This window comes from Pteronotus mesoamericanus, unplaced genomic scaffold (assembly GCF_021234165.1).
Source record: "Pteronotus mesoamericanus isolate MK-2021 breed Mesoamerican mustached bat unplaced genomic scaffold, CSHL_Meso_final scaffold_99, whole genome shotgun sequence".
NCBI classification, from domain to species: Eukaryota; Metazoa; Chordata; class Mammalia; order Chiroptera; family Mormoopidae; genus Pteronotus; species Pteronotus mesoamericanus.
The window spans coordinates 7,417,774-7,439,702 of NW_026555330.1; the positions used below are offsets into that span (position 1 = coordinate 7,417,774).

Sequence of the window (21,929 nt, forward strand, 5' to 3'; positions counted from 1 at the left end):
CAGGTTTTTACCTCCAGAGGTTTTGAGGCTTTCTTTTCCCGCACTGGTGCCCTGGATTGGGCGGTCTGTCACACTCCCCAGCTCTTGCTCTGATTTATCTGCACACAGATGTGGGGCTGCCGGGCCTGCCAGCTGTCGCCCGCTGCCTCGCCTTCCTGGTCCTCCAGCCGCCACCTTGCTGCTCATCCTCTTCGCCCAGGCTGCCTGTCTCTTCCCCTCCTACCAATTTGAATGCATGTTCTTCTTTAGCTCCTTGGTTATCAGACGTCCATACAGTTCGATTTTCTGGCAGTTCTGGTTATTTCTTGTTTTTAGATTTGTTGTTGACCTTTTGGTTGTATGAGGAGGCAACGTGTATCTACCTACCGAAATCATCTATTTTTAAAGGGGGGTGGGCTAATAAAATACTACAGTACAAGTGACTTGGTACCACAAAGAAAAGTAAAGTTTAAACGTTTAGATCTGTTTCTTGCCAACTGGATCAGCTACATCTTGGGTTGTCACAGGGATCTCCCGCATTTAAAACTGATACAGCGCCATGCCAAGGAGCGTGAGGCAGGCACCACCCTACACCACGGCCCTGGATGGAGGCTGGGGATGGATGATTGTGCTTCACTTCTTCCTGGTGAGAATTCACTTTGCCTCTCCTCCTGCCGGAAAGACAGCGCCCTGGGGAAGGCCTCCGAGCAACCTAACAAGGTCCCTTTGAAATCTTTGGTATTTGAGTGGAAAGGGGGGCAGAACAAGGCCAGACACTGCCGGCGGTAGCTCAGCAGCGGTAGGTCGGCGGCCCCCAGTGAACCCGGAAGGCTGAAGACGTCCACCTCGAGCGCCAGCAGAAGCATCCCTTTCTGGTCTCCCCCTCCCCCTCCAGTCACCATCAACAGCTCTGCCCCAGCGGGACGGCAGTTAGAGTTGGGGACAATCATACATGGAACCTCCCCAGAAGTAGTGCTGGGAAGGGCTACAACGTGTTTCTGGGGTAGGGTCGCCAGCTCAGCCCCGCATACATGGAATGGTTGGCAGCTACGTCCTTCCCTCTTAGGAAGGGGGATGTCCCCCTCTCTGTCCTGCCTGCTGCCCACTTCCCACGCCTGGCCGGCCAGCCACAACGAATGCAGGAGCTGGGCCCCACGCATGTTTCTGATACATCTGGGGAGAAAGAGGATGTAGAGTCCAAAATGGGAGCCTGGTTTCTCTCCTTCATCCATAAGCAACTGGACAGGGCACTAGTTTTTTTTTTTCAATGAACTTTTCTCTCTCATCCTTGAAGAAGTTCTTCAGGTTGAGTGACCCAGAGGCGCGCTCATCTGTCAGCATAGTCCTCCTAGGGCATCGGCAGGTCCTGTCACATCTCGACCCCCGACGGCCTTGCAGACTGGCACTCGCTCCACAGTTCTGCTGGGGTCCCCAAATCTCACAGAGACCCTTTCCCTCCCGGTCACGCCCACCCCACCCTGCGCCCCAGCCCTGCAGTAGCTCACAGGGAGAGGAGCGCAGGTCCTGGTGACTACTAACATCCTGTAGTCCGCCATGTGGACAGCACAGGGCAATGGGAAAACATCACGCCTCCTCCTTGGTGCGAGAGAAGGGATGATAGTAAATAGCCTGGAACATAGTAGGCACTTAATAAATACCTGTTGAGGGGAGATGGGTAGGATGATTGTTGGACAGACTTAGGAATGAACACGAAGGAAGGTGGTAAATGCTGAAGTTGGAGAGATGGGCAGGGGACTTGTCTAACATGTTAAGAACCTTGATGAGCTAAAAAAAAAAATCCCAAAAAACAAAACAAAAAAAACCCCGAAGCAAGAGAGTAATAGGATCAGATTTGCATCCCAGGAAAACAGCTCTGGCTGCCGCGGGGGTAATACCTCGCTGGGCCGGTCCATTGGAGGGATGTTCAATAATCCAGGTTAATTACTTCCCTGTTTCGGGCGTAGCAGTGAAGACAGAGAGAATACAGATCTGAGCGATACTGAGGAGGTAGACTTACAAGGCTTGGGGAGTTCAGAGAGAGAGCAAGTCAGAATCCTGGGTTGTGAGCTCACGCAACCTGGAGGATGGCAGAATGCATTCACTGAACTGCAGGATGTCGGCTGGAGGGGGTAGATCTGCAGATGCCCGGGGTGGCTTGACTTTGGACAGTCTGAGGGACGTGTGGCATAATAACCAACTCGTGCAGCAGTCTGTGTGCATGCGGAGCATGGATACGCACCCTGAAATTTGTGAGTCATTGGCATCTGTGGAGGTTTGAACCACGCATGGGGCAGGGTGGGTCAGATCGCCAGCGAGTGAGAGAAGAGCAACCAAGAGCAATTAAACCTGAGGGAACCAACGTCTAGGGGATGGCGGAGTCACCCGCAGAGCAACCGAGAAGCACTCAGAAGTCAGCCGGATCCAGAAATGCAGTGTCACAGAAGCGGAGGCAGAAATGTCCCAGAGAAAGGGATGAGAGGATACTAGTGTACAAATGACCACGGACTATGACTCTAGTGACAGGGAAGCCTCTGATACCTCGGTAAGAGCCAGTCCTGTGGGGTGCTGGGATGAGGAAGTGGAGACGACCTGATGGACTCTTTAGTTTGTCTGTGAAGGTCAGGAAGAGCTAGGTGATGCTAGACAGGGACCTAGACAGGCTGGCAGGAAATTTGCTATTAAACAATTTCTAACAAAGCCTGATGCTCTGTATTCAAAAGCGGCCACTCTGGCTGACCCAGCCCCAAGACAATAAGCTAATTAAACTGATCTGGGTGAGGAAGTTCTTATGGAGGGGGGTGGGGGTGGGGTATGCTCTTAAAGATAAAAAGGAAATGACAGGGTTGGGTCAGCCATAGGACAACTTCTAGGGGCTTTTGTTTTGGGGTGATCCCATTGACAGTGTCTGATGTGGACCCCAGGACAGGACTGAAACCCAAAAACCTTGGTCCAAAGCATGGGATGAATACAGATATATCTAGTCTGCTTAAATAAGGGGAAATCCAGACTTTGGGGACATCTTTTTAAATATGTTTGAGTCAAACAGAGATCAAGTTGGAAGGTTACGAGTTCAGGGAGGGAGGCAAGGTGGCTGCAAAGGCTGATCTTGGCTTTCTTGATATCCACAGCGGAAGACGCAGACTCAGCTATTAGAGACGAGTCATATCCACTCACCGCTGCCAAGCCCAGACAGGAAAGACGGAGAGGACAGATTCTGAACTAGGGGTACCAGTAGCTAGCCAAATTCAGGATGTAGAGGTCAGCATCCTTTAGATGCCAGCCCAGAACCCACATCCACAGAAAAAGAGGAAGGATACTTTCCAGAATGGCGTCTCATTGCAATGTTCCTGGCTCACGACAGGGCGCAGTTGCCACTCTGTGGATTTGGAACTGACAGAAACAGGTCTGGGTCCTTCGAGGTCCTTGCATGCTCTCCAGCCCCATTTCCTGATAGAAACGCCTTTGGCAATATTCTGAGCCCAAGCTCTCTGAATGAGGGCCTGAAAAAATATTTTTCACTTCTGAATACATATCCCTGGTGTCCATAGCACTGTTCACTCTAAATAATGAAAAAAAAAAAAATGGTAGCCTCTACCAACATCAGACCAGGGAAAACATACTGAGGGATCGCCTCCTCACCACCCCCAACTTTTGCAGCCTTGGGAACACCACCACCAATTCCTACTCCCTTACTGCAGACAAGAGACAATACTAGTCTGAAGTAAGTCTAGCTGGGAGTAGAGGGGGAAGGTCTTGGTTATTTAGTAGGTAGGGGTTAAGGGAACGAGGTGTCTAAGAGGAGCCAGGCTCAGACTCTGCTGCAAGGGTGGACAGTACCAATCAAAAAAGAAAGGCAAAAGTGGTGCTGGGATAAGGGCAAGATTGTCGTTTGGGGTGAGTTGCCTTGAGTTGGAGAGATATGGTAGTTAGTTATATAAACGTGACCTGGTTTACTCTTTGGAAAGGAGAATGGTTGCCCAATACAATCGTAGATAATAGTTTGACTATTAACTGCCACTTAACAGTCCCCTAATTATGATGGTTTGATCTAATGAGTTTCCAACTTTTTAATGGTGCAGAAGCAATAATAAATTCTGACAGTCTATGCTTCATTATAAAAGTATTTTGTGTTAGACAATTTTGCACAACTGTAGGCTAGTGTGTGTTCTGAGCATCTGTAAAGTAGGCTAAACTATGATGTTCAGTAGGTTAAATGTATTTAATGCATCTTCAACTAAGGGTATTTTCAGTTTATGATGGGTTTATCAGGGTGTAACCCCAGAAAAAACTATTAAGTACTTTACGAGAACTTTCTCAATCTTCCCAGTCTTATGATCTAGCTAACCTTTACTTCACCTCCACTTTACAACAGAGGAAGCTTAACTGCTGTGAAATAGTTTGCCTACGGTCACACTGCTAGTAGGAAGTGGAGTCAGGACTTAGGCCAAGGAAGCTGACTATGCAAGAGCAGTACTGTAACTTCTGCACCACCAGGACGTGGGTGGCAATTAGAACGGTGAGAGTGAATGACTGTCTATGGGGCAGATACAAGATAAAGTGAGATGAATACAGAAACCCAAGGGGATCTTATTAATAGGTGGACAGAGAAACTGAAATCAGTCAAAGAGAACTCAGGGTCTGTGATTTTTTTTTTTTTTTAAGATTTTATTTATTGTTAAAGAGAGGGGAAGGGAGAGAGAGAGGGAGAAAAACATTGCTGTGTGAGAGGTCCATCAGTTGGTTGCTTCGCGCACCCCCTACCAGGGACCTGGCGTACAGCCCAGGCATGTGCCCTGACTGGGAATCAAACCAGCGACCTTTCAGTTCACAGGCTGGCACTCAATCCACTGAGCCACACCAGCCAAGGCAAGGTCTATGATTTTTTTTTTATTGTTCAAATACAGTTGTCTTCATTTTTCCGCCACCACTTTCAAGGTCTGTGATTCTTAAGCAATACATGGCCAGGCAGAGGGCAGAGAAAATGGCCTTGAAAAACCAAGGCCACTGACCAAAGGAAATGGCAAGCTAGGAAGCCCGAGGACAAAATGACTGCAGAATCTGCATAGATGTCTGCCCTCCCTCCTGACCCCTGCTCTCCACTGCCCCAGGCTAGTCAGAATTCCAGGAGGCAAACAAATGCTTGCACTCCTAAGAAAACCTGACCTCAGAGGAATGTCCCTTCTAGTGCGGGGCAGGTAAGGAGGTGGGGCACAGGAAAGGGAAGGGCACACAACCCAACCAGATGACCTGCTTTACTCTTGCCGTCCCGGCACAAATTAACTATAATCCCCTTTGCTCTCAAAAATGTTTCAATTTTGGATAAATTATATAGTCACCCTATTTATATATGAAGTGACAGAGGGTACTCAGCTCAAGAGCTGAGTTAGAGCAAAAGCCACCTACGAACTGAGAGGAACAGTTCATCTTTTGGACCAACACGTGTCTCTCACAAATGTAAGTGGACTTGGTCCAGTTTAACTGATGTTATTGTAACAAAACAGTAGGGTAGTGGTTGGTCTGGAGTCAATCTCTCTGGGTTCAAATCTCAGCCCCAGCACTCCTATCCTCAGCACTTTTAAGCTCTCTAAACCTCAATTTCCTGATCTCTAGTACAACAGTGACACACTTATTCCATAGCCTTGTAATGATTCAGAGGCACTTTCACATAAAGCACTAAGAGAAACTCTTAGGGGATGACCACCCTTAAAATATCAGCTGCGCAAGGAACTGCCCGGCCATCTGGTACGTGCTGGTGAGCCGGGGGAATCAGAGCCTTGAGCAGTTGGAACCTCCTCTGTAATGGCTCCCTCACCACCTGACTTGGACTCTGGTATGTTTTTAGGTGAACGTGTTTTTGCTGGGAACTGTGAAGTCTTTTGCAGTTTTCTTTGTGGTTTTCCAAGAAGAATTTGAAAGCACCTCGGAGCAAACTGGTTGGATTGGCTCCATCATGGCTTCACTCCGTTTTTCTGCAGGTATGAAGCCAGTCCAAGGAGCGGGGTCACAGGGGGCAATTCCAAGAACCATCTGTCAGTCATTCACGACTGAGGCGTTGCTTACTCAGGCTCATCTAGTAATATGTAAAGCTGAGAATAAGAAAAATCGTGTAGCGTTTAGCCTCCACTTCACTTGGCAAAGTTGGAAAAATTAGAGTTCAAACAAAGCAAATTAAAGAATCCAACTATTTAATTCCATGATTGAACGTTTCAGGCCTTGTTCCTTTCCACAGAGCCTTAGCAGAGGTTCAGTGAGCCAGTTTCTAAGCTGGGAAGTCAGATCCTGAGGTTCTGATATGACCGCCTAAGCATATTCACAAGTGGGGAACCAACCCCTCTTCCTTCAGTTTGGGGCTCTAGTGTGGTGGAGGTGAATGAGCAAACCTTGTTCTAGTCATAGGTCACCAGACACAATCTCATTTTGTGGAGGTTTTGTAATGCAGTTTCAATAATCTTCCCCTCCAAACCGGCTTATTTACAATCCTCTCCTTAAAACCAACCAACCAACGCCCCCCCCCCCCCACCCCTTCTTCCTAAAAGCAAAGTACTGTGGGACTGGGAATGGTAAGAAACCCAATACAGATACCTTTTTGAAGGACACAAACTACTCCCGAGTCCCCATTTCCCTTCAGCTGCGCACCAGGAGGTAAGGGATGCCACAGCACACTCGCCTAGTACTAACTTTTCTTTCTTTTCCTAAGGTCCCCTGGTTGCTGTTGTCTGCAACAGATATGAAGAGAAAACTGCCTCCCTTCTTGGGGCCTGTCTTGTTTCTGGTGGATACCTGATCACTGGCTTGGCTACAAGCATCCCCTTTCTTTGTGTGACTATGGGATTTTTAGCTGGTGAGTCCACTGTAAAAAGCCTCTAACATAGGAACTAGAAACCTTTTCTTCTGTGGTCCCTGGGTCCAAAAGGCCTAGTTTTATTATCTCAGATCCAGGAGAGTATCTGGTCTGAGACCACGGCACATCACTTGACTCCAATCTATTGTGCTTCCTTTTAGGTTTGGGTTTCTCTTTGTTGTACCAAACAGCAGTGGTGGTAATAAGCAAATACTTCAAAAAACGATTAGGACTTTCTACAGCTATTGCCCGTTCAGGGGTGGGACTGGCATGTTTGTTGGCACCTTTTGCAAAAGTCCTGATAGATTTGTATGACTGGACAGGTGTCATCCTAAGTTTCTGACCTATGAACTCTGTGAGATTTCATTCTCAGTTTTCTCCCTTTGATGACTGGAAGTGAAGGTGTTTGGAGCCAGAGTGGAAATGACCTCTAAAGGAGAATACACACGAGAGATCTTCAACTACCTGAAGGCTCTGCCAGCCACACAGACAACTCCAAGTTCGGCCCAAGGCTCCTGTCTGAGGGCACAGAGGCACTCAGTGGGCACTGCAGGGCCACCCGTACTCCTGGGGAGACAAAGGACACCCCTTCCCCCACCTCAAAGCATTCTTTTCACATTTTCCCTTTAAAAACTGCATTTTAAAAAATGCCTCCTCCGTCACACTTACTAAAACAGAACCAAAAGAAAAAAAAATTGGGTAAAAAAGAGGATTATGTTCCTTAATACTTAAATCTTTTATATACTGTCCACTATAAATTTTCACGAATGAAAATCATTCACTCCACAATTTTCTTTGTGCCTTGGCTAAAAACTGGATTAAATAACCTTACATTCCTGGAAAAATATGATATGCCCATATATATGTTTATTTCTAGAGAAACGTATGTCCACAGAGCAGCTTTGTTGAATCTGCCCTTTTCTAAGTAAGAAACTACCAGCAGTGCCGTGGCAGACATGACCCGCTGACAAATCCGTGCCGGGGGAACAGAGCCGCAGCCGTGTCTGTCCCTGGAAGCAGCACACACACCACAGCGGTGGCCAGGCCACGCTGACATCAAGCGACTACTCGGCTTCAGCGGCCAAACTGGCATCTGTCTTCTTTCAAGGAAATTAAAAATGTCACAAGATGAAAGGCTGTCCCCTCTTCGAAGGCAGTTTCCAAATGATTCCCATCATCAAATCCTATATTTATTATACCCAAATTTATACCCACTTCAGAATATTTAAAATTCCTATTTAAGACCAAATGCAATTTTCCAACGTTTGAAATCTTCCCCCCAGCCCAAGAAAACCCTTACTCTTTTTTTCTTGCAGCACAAATAACACTCCCTCCTTCGGTGCCACCTATTGGTACCACTTTCTGGTGCCATTATGTACAAAGGACACCATTTTCACAAGGACACAGCAATGTGTATGTCTAACAATTAAGCCATCACATTTAAATACTTTCAGTTAAAATCAGGGGACAAAGCAGTATCTTAAGGAATTGAAGCCCTATGAATACTTAGTGGCAGGGCTCTTTTGAGCCTAAGAACACAGTAGTGTGAAATGAGAGGTAATTTTTAACTTTTCAATTTCTATTTAGGTGCCTTTGTATTATTTGGAGCTATCTTCCTGAACTTGGTGCCTTCTAGTATGCTCTTGAGACCCATCCACATCACAAGCGAGAATAATTCTGATATGGAAGATCAAGGTAGCAATTTGTCTGCAAGTGGTATGGAGGCAGCATGCGGGCCAGACATGTCACACTGCAACGCAACACAAGTGTCTACCATCAGTGACAGTACTACGCAGAAGACTGGGCAAACCAGTAAAACTTTAATAGCCTCGCAAAATCGAAACAGAGTTCCACAGTGGGCCAAACAGGAGCAGACTGTTCCTAATAACTAATGAAGAAAGTTTCAAGCAAAAGGCTCTTCTGTGAGCCTGTATACAAAATCTCTGTGATATTTCTCTTAAGAATTTTTTTCTGCATATTCACTGGGTCTTTCGTCTTCAGTCAGTTAGCGTACATGATCCCTACTTTCCACCTGGTAGCCAGAGCCGAAACACTGGGGATTGATGTAATGGACACCTCCTACCTCATTTCTGTAGCTGGTAAGCAAGCCTACTTCAACCTCATACTCAACCAAGGAGAAAGTCTTAATATTTTTTCACAGGTGCCTGTCTGAACCAGTAGACCTTAAATATTTGTTGGAAAATACTGCATTTTTAAAAGCTGGTGCTTAGTGGCAATGACCACTCGAGGAAGCAAAAGAAATTATAGGTAAACAGCACAGCGCAGTGGTTGAAAGGTTTGGTTCTGCAGCTAGACATCCTGGGTTCATTTTTGTGCTGTGTTTCTGAGCCGTGTTACCTTGGGCAAATTACATGCTTTCTCTGTGCCTCAATTTCCTCATCTGTAATATAGGGATAAATAGTACCTACCCTGATAAGGTTATTAGGATTAAACAAGTAATGCATATGAGGTTTAGCATAGTGCCTGGCCCATTGTAAGCATTCGGTAATGTTCTACTATTTGTAGCTATGCATTTTTCCCTTTCAACTCATAGTAAGACATAAATATGCTTGTTGAGGCTAGTCACTACTCGATTGTATGGTATTTAAAAGAAATAAGAATATTAAGTTATCACATAAAAACAGGTATAAAAATATATGGAAGCAGGGTGCTTGATTCAGTACAGGTTCTCTCATCCGACAAAAGAGGAAGTCTAAAAAAGTGAGAAGGGATGAGATGGAACTGGTTTGCTCTAGTTATCTGGAAATTCTGACTAGCTCAACATTGACTGTTCTCTTGCTAATTTCTTGCCAGACTACATGCCACACCCTTACAAAACTGTGTTTCAACTTCAAAGGTGCTCTGCTTCAAAGTGTATGTACACAAACATAAAAAATACATAGCTAAACGGACTTCTTCACTAAAATGTCTGGTAATATATCAATTTAGATCAGATTAGGGCTATACAATAGAACAAAAGAACAGAGCATAAAGACTCAATACATATCTTAGGAAACACAGAAATGGTAGTAGTATTTTTATTTCCGTGTGTGTGTGTAGTGATTTATATTTGAACTGTAGGAAGGATTTGAAGAATAAAACAAGTGCAGCTCATGCTCATCTCTTGGTATTTAACCACTACATTAGCTTATAACAGTATAAAGGATTTAGAATGTTTTATCATGAAATTAAGCAAAAATATGGTTCTTATATCTTATTCAAGTTATATCACAGCCCCAATGTTCAAAATATAATCTCCCATTTCCAGATTTCCTACACATTTTCAAATCAAGCACAACCACCTTCGGAGGAGGACTTATCAAAACCTCATATGCGAGTGTAAGAAGTCCCAACGTGCTTTTTTAAAACACCAGCCTTTATCATCTGTGCCCTAGCCACCGTCTACCCTGTGACTTCCTGACATGGACCCGAGGGCCCACCAGCCTTAAGAAGCCACGTGTCCTCCCCTGTGAGTCACTCTGAGGAAGCCTCCCTGAGCCCGGGGGCCTCTGTAACCAGGGATTCCTGGTAAGGTGAACTTTTTTGGTATTTACATGTTTGGAATACATTAAGTAAATGATATGATCTACAGATAGGCAAATGAAACCATTTTTCCCCTCACATCTTAGCCTCAGGATGACTTACGAAAACATGTCTTTGGTATTCACATTTTTCAAAGAACTAGGAAAACGGAATTAGAATTTCATAAAACCTCTTCAAAATTGTTCCAGGTATCACTGAGACAGTCAGTCAGATTGTCTCTGGATGGGCTGCTGATCAAAACTGGACCAGAAAGTACCATTATCTTAAGTCTCACCTGATTCTCTGCAGCATCACTAACCTGCTTGCTCCTTTTGCCACCACATTCCCACTACTCATGATCTATACCCTCTTCTATGCCATTTTCTCTGGTGCTTACCTGGCATTGGTAATTCCTGTATTGGTGAGTAGACACACTCATTAACATTGTCAAACCATTTAGCAAAAGCAAGGAGTGGTAATGTAATACTCCTCCCCCAAAGAGAATAGTTTGTATTAATTTTATACATCGTGCCCAAGGCCTCAGAAACCCTGTACCTATGTCCTGGCCCAGTCATTCATCTTACCTTGGGGGTTGGAAAGACGAGAGGGCTGTCCACACGGAACAAGAAAGAAATGAAAACAAATGAGGGACCCGCGGGATTCCATTTTGCTTATCAGTTTCCCAGCTTAGGCTTCTGCTCACTCCTTCCCTTCAGCTCCAGCAATTCCCCTGGCTCCTTCTAAGACACAATATTGAAGAGTTCCTGAGAGAAAAAAGGCACTTCCTGCCCAGTGTGGCCTTCTCTTGTTGAGAGAAGTTCTGTGTATTAAAATAGGCAAATTTTTTTTTAAAACTCTTCCCCATTTTTACCCCCAAATGACTTGTCTTGGACGCTAATGGAACTGAAATACAAACTTGCGGGTTCCTCTTAGAACTAGGGCCCCAGTGTGCCGCAACACAATCCCTGGGAAAGTTCTGGCCTCACACCAATGTTAGGCAAGCGCTCCAGGACATTCTATGAGGCTTAGGCAATAGCCAAACCTTCTAAAGTTGACATCAACTCCTTATAGTATCAGGTTTCTCCTTACAAACCAATGGTTGGAACTGGGATCAGGTGGGTTCAAGAATACCACTGTCGGCTAGACTGTAGATTCCATTTTCTAATTGAGAAGAGCAGTAAGGTTCAGGGAAAAGAAGGTATCCCCGAACCACCTAAAAGATGAAAAAAAGAAACAAAAAACATTCCTTACTAATGAAGGGAGAAGACTACCTGCCTAGCAGTATCACTGTTCCCTCCCAGTCTCAGCTCTTTCCCAGCGTCAGGGGACAGGCCATCCCAATCACCTCAGGAGTCCGCGGGTCACGGCCTGAGATGGCCTAAGCAGTACTTGTCCCTTGGTGGGCATAGGTGTCCACAGAATTTCCCCTCAGTATGGCTAACACTTAATGCTATTCCCTGCAGGTCAATCTGTCAGGGAATTCTGCACATCAAAGGTTTTGGGGATATGCTGGGTTCTTTGCTGGGATAGCTAATCCTTTCTGGACCACCTATAGCAGGTAACAACTTAGCCATATTCTGAGTGAATGAAAGACAATGCTGACCCATGACTGACTAACATGTAATGACATCAGGTTAGAAGAAACTGATGCTACCTGTTACTTTTTTTACCAACCCTCACACTCCAACGCCAGTCCAGGGGAATTGAAGGGTTAATTCAACAGATGTGCATCAAACAGGTTCTTCTGCCCCATTGGGCATGTTAGAGCAGGGGTTCTATGTGCGTCTGCTGGTCTGGGAAGACAATCCAGTTTTATTGGATTTTCAAAGATCTATGATGCTCTAAAGGAAAAGAACTATTATTTTTACCTGAACAGGAGTCACTTTTAGAGCTTGAAACTGCAAGCCAGACCCTTTTGCTCCCCAGCCACGTCCAGGGCTTCTCAACATCTCTCCTTTCCAAAGAGGGATGGAGGCCCTTCATTTTCTATCCATACCACAGGTGGGAGGATGCTTGGCTTAAAGGCCCTAAGCTCTGTGAAGAGGATATGCAGGCCGGGACCACTGGTAAACATTAAATACAGAGTACCAACTGGGGACGTTTGGGTCACTTCCGTTAGCTTTCAGACAGAAGTGTGTTGAGTTTCACTCCCTTTTTACCTAACTGGATATTTAATCCAAGACTATTAAAACACTGACTACACATACAGAAATACTTCTAGGGAACAGACTTAAGCTTTATCTTCCATACCACAGTTCTCAATATATTTGAATGTACAAATTACAACAACAGTATTTCCAATCACCCACAAAAAGGAATTCAACCTATAACTTACTTTTGCCTCCTTCAGCCCTAAAGTCAGACAGAAAAAGGATCTAGTCTTGCCCACTATCATTTTTTAAAAAACTAAGCTATATGGTATTAGGTGTGCATCTCTATAAACTTAAGACTTAGAAAAGGCAAATATCAAGAGTATGAAAGTCTAATAACAAAGATTAGTGGAAGGAAAAAAGGAAAAATGCAGGGTTTGTTGGGGGGTTTTTTTGTGTTTTTTTTTTTTTTGCTTTTTGTCTTTTAGGTTTAGCTTAGGTGTACCTATTCTAAAGGCAAAACTTACTGCAATACACAAGCAAACCCTTATTTGCCTGTATGAACAGACATCTTCCCAAGCCGTCTCACTCAGCCTACACATCATACCTGGAGAGCAGGCTAGAATTAAAAGTCAAGCCAGAATTGTTATACAGGGACTGGTAAAAGGAGATCAAACACCAAAGATACTTTATGGCTAGTGCCCAGCTCAGTGAGATACAGAAAACAGCCAAATACAGTTTTATTTTGTTTTTTTCTTTTTCAATCTGATCCTTCTCCACTGGCTGTCCAATGATGCCCTGGAAATTTTCAGCCTATTAGACCAAAAGTATAGAGAGGTAACAAATATTAATGCACAGAGCATCTCAGTCAAATGATAAAGGCAAGTAACAAAACTACAACATGTTTAGAGATTTTACATTCTATGCCTTTTTGTATACATCTTGAAATAATCAGAGTTCCATATATGAGAAGACAAGTTTTGTGAGAACCTGAAAGGATAAAGCTAAAAATGCGTGTTGGTCTTGAAATCAATGTTACATCATGGTATTTTTATTTATTTATTTTTAATAAAAGGATGGACTACAACAGAACAGGTTAGAAAACAGAACGTATCACTTTATTGTAAAACTTTTATTTTACACATACACCTATGTATTTTATGTGATGTAAAGCATATTTCTTACTGTTAGTAAAAAACAAAAACAAAAAAAAAACCCAAACCTTTTATTACCCAAAATCCACAACACCCTAGCAGTGAGAAAAAAAGGAAACCCATGATAGAATTTTTACCTGTTATTTCTGAGAATATTATTTAGGCAACTACAGATTTTGTATGTTCTTTTAAAAAGTCAAAGGAAGCATTAAGGCTGCTGCTGAAAGCTTACCTATAGATTTTTTAGTCTGGAAGTTGCTTATAGTATCTTAGACAAGATTACGATCATTAATATATGTAGTAAAATTTCCTTCTTTATATCATGATCGCTCACTGACTTATGCCCTTTGTGGAGGGGAAAACTTCAGGAAAACCATCATGCCTGTAATTCATTCCTCTGTGACATGACAGAGGACTTTACAAAGGCCATTAGATTTGTTCCTAAATTCTGACTCCAGCAGCAACTACCAAAGGAACATCAGAAATGCTGCTTTACAGATTCACTCAGTTCTCAACAGGACTGGGAAGCTCCATGACTGTCCTTAGCTTTAAATAAATCAATAGGCTTACTGGTTACAAAATAGTAAGATCTCAACCAAACTTAGATCTTCAAAACTGTATGAATCTCATTTTTTAACTTACCTGTTAGAACAGCTACTACCAAATTGCAAAAGATGAAATTCCTATAAAAGATTACAGGCATTTTAAATTAGGAATCTAGCACACAGTGAAACTTTCCACAGTGATCCTCAGTCAAAACACTAGTAAATAATGGTAACATCGGTTACCTGAACATCATCTTTCTCCTTCCTGTATGGAAATGAAAAAGAAGAACAAGTTAGTCCTATACAGCACATTTTAATAAAACAAAGAAAGGGGGGGAAAGCATGGAAAACCCATAGGAATCATAATTCAACTTCTTAAAAATATACTTTTTTCTTTTAAAAAATGTAAACAGAGTATATGGACAAGAAATTTATACACGTTTTAAAACCATGATTGTGATAATAGAGTAGCAACAAAATTCTTTATCAAATCTTTGCTGAAACTCACTGACAGGGGCTGAAATAGGTAAAAGTTTAAAATTACTCCCGAATGACACACACCTCCACAAGCCACGCCCTGCCTGCTGCATCCCACAGCCCAGCCCCCTGCTCCTTTCAAATACTGGACACCACATTCACAGTCCTTAGTGTGGCGTGCTTCACATCAGGTCAGTTCCGGGGCTGTTCTGGTTTCCGGACCTCGGTGACCCGGAGGCCTGTGTGCAGGCCAGATGGCATCACTTACCCAGACCCAGCTGCTGTTTTGCTGGGAGCTGGCACCCACCTGGAAGCCTTGGAAGGTTGTGGGAAAAATAAAAAGTATTGTTATTTTTAAACATTATTGCATTTCTAGTAGGCCCTGTTAACAAAAGTAAACCTGCAGAAAGTAATATAAATACAAAACTAGTGGCTTGGGCACAAAAGCAAGTGTATCATCATATTCTCCAACACACAAGTCAGATGTAAGCTACTTATATGAAATTCCTAATCTTATATCCAAAGGCACTTGGCATGTGAGTTCAAAATGCTAAAGGCTCGGCTTCATGTACAAATAGAACCAATGGCCCATGTTAGCTGCCTATAAAATAAAACTGACTGCAGTCCCCTCTCCTCCATGTAACCCCCCTTTCCCAACTGATGGATGTACATAATATGCTAATATATATTTAAATCAATCACAACTGTCTTCTGAAAACTCCCTTAAAATACCACAAACAACTGTTTGATAACTCAGTTGTCATTCCGTAATTACTAAGGAACTTACCAGCATAGCTCTCTCCTAGCTGCTACGTGGGACAAAGACAAAAGCTCTTCCCCGCGAGTTCCTCCTCAGCCTGCGGAGCAATGGCATAGCACCCACTCTGCCAGGGCTTACCACTGACACAGCAGTCTAGAGCCTCCAACACTAGGGGTTAACGCATTCTGCATTCTTCTTCCACTTCATTGACAGAATACCTACGTAAGCCACTGTAACTCATGTCTCCATTTTCTTACCTTTAAAATGAAGACATTCTGAGCTGTGGTACAGTAAGAATGACCTTACATTATATGAGAAATTCACAGAATCCAGCACGTACTTCACAAAAGTGATTTTTTTCCCCAACAAACTCAAGGAAAGCCATTTTTAATGGCAAATAATTATGAGTCAGTTGCACACCTGTGTAAGTTAAAGATAACTAGTTCCTAAAGAAGTACATCTCTCTCACTATTATTTGCCAACTTCACACCTCATCAAAAATACCATGGAGTGAAATTGGTAATTTTGTACTTTTTCTTTCCCCCTCAGTATCTGTGTTTTATAAGAAAAGACAGTAGCTAGATGGAAATTCATCCATCTAAGCTTGCTTCTGTCCCACTAACATAGATAAGTTCTTCTCCTCATGAAATGATAGGTCAGTTCCTATCTCTTTTCCACCCTCACTTAGGATACAATATTAAACAAATACTCCACCCAGTCCTCACTCCCCCTTTCTCAACTATATCCTATCAGTTGGGAATTTCTCTGTGGCCTGAAATTGTACTTGGAAGACAAACAAAACAATTCAACCTTCTGGTCTGCTATAAATCCCTTTGGAGGTTAGGAGTGAGTGGGGGACAGGTGAGAAGGCAGAGCAAAAGTCTCTGTCCCGTAAATCCTGAGGGATACATTACCCTCTGAAGAGGCAAAGGAAAATCATGTAAATCATTTCTTTATCCAGTGATTTTTCCCACAAACAATGCCCCATTAAATTTTATTTTGATTCAGCATTTCTAAGATTGATGAATTCCTACAGAAACATCAAAACATAGCCCCAGCTGGTGTGGCTCAGTGGAGCGCCAGCCTGTGAACCAAAGGGTTGCTGGTTTGATTCCCAGTCAGAGCACATGCCTGGTTTGTGGGCCAGGTCCCCTGTGGGGAGGTGTGTGAGAGGCAACCACACATTAATGTTTCTCTCCCTCCCTTCCCCTCTCTCTAAAAATAAATAAAACATAAAAATATCTTTAAAAAAATCTAAAAAATAAATTCCAAATAGCTCTTTAGTGTGGTTAAAAAAGAAAAAAAAGAAGAAGGGGGTTATTTCTTCTCTTGGAAATATATTCCTTTCCAAGGCCAAGGAAACAAGCTTCAAAATCCTAACAGAGACCACAATCTTTTTAATAAAATGCACAGCTGAGAGCCAGTACTGCAAGTTTCTACCATGGGGCCTTTGGAGAGTTCCAATCTTAAAAAGCACCAAGATTTACATTTGCTAAACCACATTTTCCAAGATTATTGAAAATATCTGTAGGTACTTTCCTATCATGGCACATATAGGAAATATTTGTATAGCACACCCAGAGTGAAACAAGGCTGCTAACAGCCAGCCAGCAGCCCCGGTGACTCCAGGGATGAGATAAGATCGCTGTCTTGTAGACCTTGGAAGTCCGCCTCTGGGCTGTAGCACAGCAGCTCCCAGCTCTGGTTCCACAGGCTAATCACTTACAGAATTCTCAACCACTGATTTGAACTAGTGTTGAGGAACTTTGGAATTAATAGCTTTGGAGTGCATTTCAAGTATTCACAATATGACCAATAGTAAACTTAACAGTAGTAATGCTAATAAAAAGGATTCATAACTGAGTTCAATCAAGTCTTGATATACCACAGGTATGAATACATTTTAGACAGGATGTTAAACTCATCTGTAAACATGTATGGCTTAACCCATAAAATTATGTTAGTTTTATAATGTTGGCATTTTATAAAATGAATTTAGAATTCTATGTACATATCAAACAACATATTTTCTAGTTCCTTTTGTGTTGACTGTAAGAAAACTAGTTTGCAAAACTATTGAAGGAAGTAGAGCCTTAACTTCTTGTTTTAAATTATCACAGGAAACACTGTTAGACATTCTGCCAAAACATGGGTTATAGCTACAAACATAAGGAAGTAATTTGGAGAACAATTTTTTGTACATAAGAATCAACTGAGCGCCATTCAGGATGAAGTAGGCTTGAGGGGAACCAATGAAACTGCAGTTAACATGCATTTCCGGTGAATCCAACACAGGTGGTCTGGACACACTGAGGAAATGCTTGCAGGGGACTGCAGCTTAGCAAGTCTGCACCAGTTGCTAGTGTACCTCTCAGCTACAGAAACACTAGTATGGAGTGGACACTCGGATGTATATACACTTCCCTAATTGTGGCTGGTACCTAAACACCACTATCTCTGCCATGTTCGAGGCTCTTGCTATGATCACAAAGGAACCCAGTCTCTTGTATGACAACTTATGTGTATGTTGCCTTTTAAAACAACATACAGTGGCTTTTGAACTAACAAAAATAATTCCTTTTAAAAATATATACTTAGAAGCATTAAATTGTTTAGGGTTGAAAGTGCATTTGTATACAGCTTTCTTACATTGTTACCAAAAAAGTACGAAGCTCTGATAAAATCACACCAAATACAGTGTTCTTTTGCTTTTTCAATGGTGGGAAAAGGCTAATCAACTCAACAGAGTAGATATTTCAATATTAATGAAGTTCTAAATTTAACTTCCATAGAAGCCACTTAAATCTAGGCCTGATTACAACAGCTAATACTCTCATAAGACAATTAATTATTAATACAATAGAGTCCTGCATCCTACATTTCACCTCACATTTGCTATTATAGACGGACTCCTAAAACTAAATACTCAACTGTACATTATTGGATGGTAATTGAGTCTGAGAGATAGGATAAAAATATATACTAACATCTCAATTATCAAGTATAAATAGAAGAAACAGATTTAAAACAAATTATTTCATTACATTTTACATGAAATACATAGAGACAGTTCTAAAATATGCTAAATGACACCCTATCCTGATAAGAAAATGTTTTAGGTATATTTTAATCCTTAATGTTTCTAAAGCAACATTCTGACTTTAAATGTATGTATATGGGTGAAATGAGAGGCTTACAAGCAGTTTTCTCTTAAATTGTTTTAGACCCTCTGGGATTTCCTGACAACAACAATCCATTTTTACTATTTTTAGCTGTGCTCTCCTGACCTTTTAACAGCTCTATTTACCTCCATATTCAAGAATTTCTAGTCTTTTCCCATAGTATTATTTCTAACACTGCTGTCTCATAATTCACAGGTTATGCATATAGTGGTAAATCTGCTGTACTAGTGGAACTAAGGCAAGGATGACAAGGGATAAAAGGGGGTGCTGATGCTTTCCACACTCCTTTCTTTCTAGAAATTTCTAGAGGAGTTTTGAGATTGGTCACCTATTTCTCAGATATAGAAAGTTCAATCACAACATAATATAAGGACCTGTCCTAGTCAGTTTCACTCCACTCTTTTGTTTAACCCTAAGAAACATCTGAAGTCACTGATCAAACATGGAGTCAGTAAGTAAAAAGCAACTTAAAGTTAGCTGAATTTAAGAGGCTATAAAACATTCATTCATTACATTAAGATCAGGAAACATTAAGCTAATGAAACAACTAAAAAAAACTTTAAAGTCTGTATCAGAGCCAAATAAGAGAACAAAGAGGACAGGAGACAGATATATACAATCAGACCAAAGAAAGGGTATCTACTCTAAAACATCCCACGAGAAATTGTTTTTCAAAATGTAAGTGATAATCAAAAGACACCATGCAAGCTCCACGAGGTCAGACATTTCTATCTATTTTGTTCATGGGTATGCCCGCCTGCAGTATCCAGAACAGTGCTCGCACACAGCACCGACAGTTTTTGAATAAATGACCAGAATAACAGCTTTAATTTTCTAAGGATTTTTTTTACTTTAGATATAAAAGCCATAATGTAAGTTTGCATCGACAAACATACTATGCATACAATCTCTAGAAAAGGGGCTGTCAGGTGTGGTCAGTAGACCCCCCTGAGAAGTCCAGAGACGTTTTTTAGAAAGTCTGTGGGGTCAAAACTATTTTCAAAATAATACCGAGATGGTATTTGCCTTTTTCACAGAGTTGAGTTTTGCCAACAGTGTTTAAATACTGGTACCTTGCTCAAATACTCTTTGCCACTACACAGGTTAAAAAAAAAAAAAGCTTTTCACTTAAGTTCAAGAATGTGCCATTAGCTATATGATTTGGAGGATCCCTACCCATTCTTGCTTTGAAAGAGCATTTCAGGGTGAATTGTAGCCATCATTTAACTTGACCAAACAGTTCCTTTTCATTTGCTCTGAACCTTCCCTCATAGCCCTTATCACGGTGTAATGTACGTGGTTAACTCCTAACCCCCCACTAAACTATACAGTCTTTGAGGGGAGGGACCATGGCTGTTCTGCCTCATTACGGTATCCTCAACACCAAGCACACTGTTGGGAACAGAGCAAATACTCAAACATTTGTTCAGTGAAGGAGAAAGCAAATCAGTTCTTTCATTTTTTTCCTTTGGAAAATGTTAGGAATTCACAATTATTTTCTTTATAAGAATAGTGTCCTAATAAAAGTCATCATAAGATGAAATGGCATGTGCCTCTAATTTTCTCCAACTTCCATTCCAAGATCAGAGATGAATTCTGGGTCCGCAATGACATTTCCCCTCATGGGCTGAGTCCCCAATTCCAGAAAATAAGACAGGTAAGGAGCTAGACTAACTTTCTAATGGGTCACAATACAGACTGGTAAGCATAGCACGCCCATTGCATCGCGGACAGTTCATGGCTGAGAAGGGCTAGTGAGGTTTGCTTGGCTGACAGAAACCATTCCTTCCTTCCAGGCTGGTTCTATGATCACACCCAGACATATGCCAGCTCTTTCTACTTGGCTGGCACATGCTACCTCATCTCTCCAGTCTTCCTGTTCTTTATACCACTGTCTGAGAGATGGAAAAGCAGAGCCTGGGCAGAAGGAGAGGACTGCAATCAAGTGCAAGCTTAACAAAACAAAAGCCAAACTAGGAAGTCATTGGAAACAAAAGAAAATCTACGGGAACAAGTCACTGGGAAGAAAAGCTCGGAAGATTCAGAAGAAAAGTATCCTCACTTGTAAAACAAGAAGGCAAAACAAATACGGATAGTTTTTAAGGTTCCTTTTTCATTTAGCATTCTATAGAATGTCCAATTGGTAGTAAGAAAGGATTAATAGCAACTTAAATTATGCCATGTGTTAGTATTTAATAGCTTCCAATTTTAAGTTAAAGCAACTACCTTAGGTATTAAATGAAAATTCTGTAACAATAAATTAACTAAACTCTCAGTGTGCTGTAGTAATTCAGTCAATAAAATATATGAAGACAAAAAACCATTTTTCTTAATTTGAAGTATTAAATACAGCCATTGGTTGACCAGAACTCTAGAATCTGAAATATTAAAACTGTTTAGTAACTGTAATGTTATATATCCCCAAAATGTTTATCTTTGCTTAGTGATTAGAGGTATTCTTTGTTTTCTCTGCATTATTTTGTTTTAAATTTTCTATAATAAACATATATTGCTATATAATAAAAATAAGAATTGCTCAAAGATATCCTTTATTTCAAGATCATTTGAATAGTATTCCTATCAACAATATTAATTTTTCACTACATCTAATTACATAAAATAATCAAGCTGCATATCTAGATGTGTCTTTAGAACTACAAGTTTTATGAAAGTTGAAAGGCGGCTTTTTCTTTTAAGGTTTTACTTATTTTTGAAGAGAGGGGAAGGGAGGAAGAGAAACATAGATTGGTTGCTTCTCACACTCCCCCTGTTGGGGGTGGGGACCTGACCGGCAATGAACCAGCAATGAACGGTGACCTCTCTGTGGGATGATGACCAACCCACTGAACCGCACCAGTCAGGGTGAATAGGTGGCTTTTAATGAGATATCCTTAAACCACAAGACGTTTCTTAAATATGGAATAATGATGTTACCTAAGCAACTACATATCAATAAAGAGCCCTTCATTATTTGGTGATTTTAGGAAGGAAAAACACACTGAGTTATCTGCAACACCAACCTTGCTTAGCAACTCGTTCAGAATGCTCCTTTAAACTATTACTATTGTTATTATCACACTGTTCCATTCTATTCTTTTCTGCTTTAAAATACCCACTGATTCCCCATGGAGAAAAATCCTACATTAAAGCCTGGTTTTAGTTCCAGAAGGCCACACCCTCTCACTCCCTCTGTATGCCTTTGTGCAAGGTTTCCACCAACTACAATCCCAAAGGCCTGTTCCCCGCCCCCCAGGTGGTCTCCCTCATCCTTCCCAATCTGATTCACTCAAAGGCGACCCCCTCCTCTGGAATGCCTTCCTTAGCATTAAGTCACTCTCATCTGGAGCCCCACCTAACTTTTAACAGAGTACTACTATGT

General features: G+C 42.0%; 1 protein-coding gene across 1 annotated transcript; it reads left to right on the top strand.

Annotated features, from left to right (window-relative positions):
• The first annotated feature begins 538 nt into the window (after positions 1-538).
• Positions 539-20,507, top strand: SLC16A4 (solute carrier family 16 member 4). The gene is given in 8 exon segments (XM_054564792.1): positions 539-625; positions 5,822-5,954; positions 6,677-6,820; positions 6,982-7,143; positions 10,552-10,763; positions 11,806-11,874; positions 11,876-11,900; positions 20,347-20,507. Coding segments are annotated over 8 exon segments (993 nt in total).
• Positions 20,508-21,929: the final 1,422 nt, after the last annotated feature.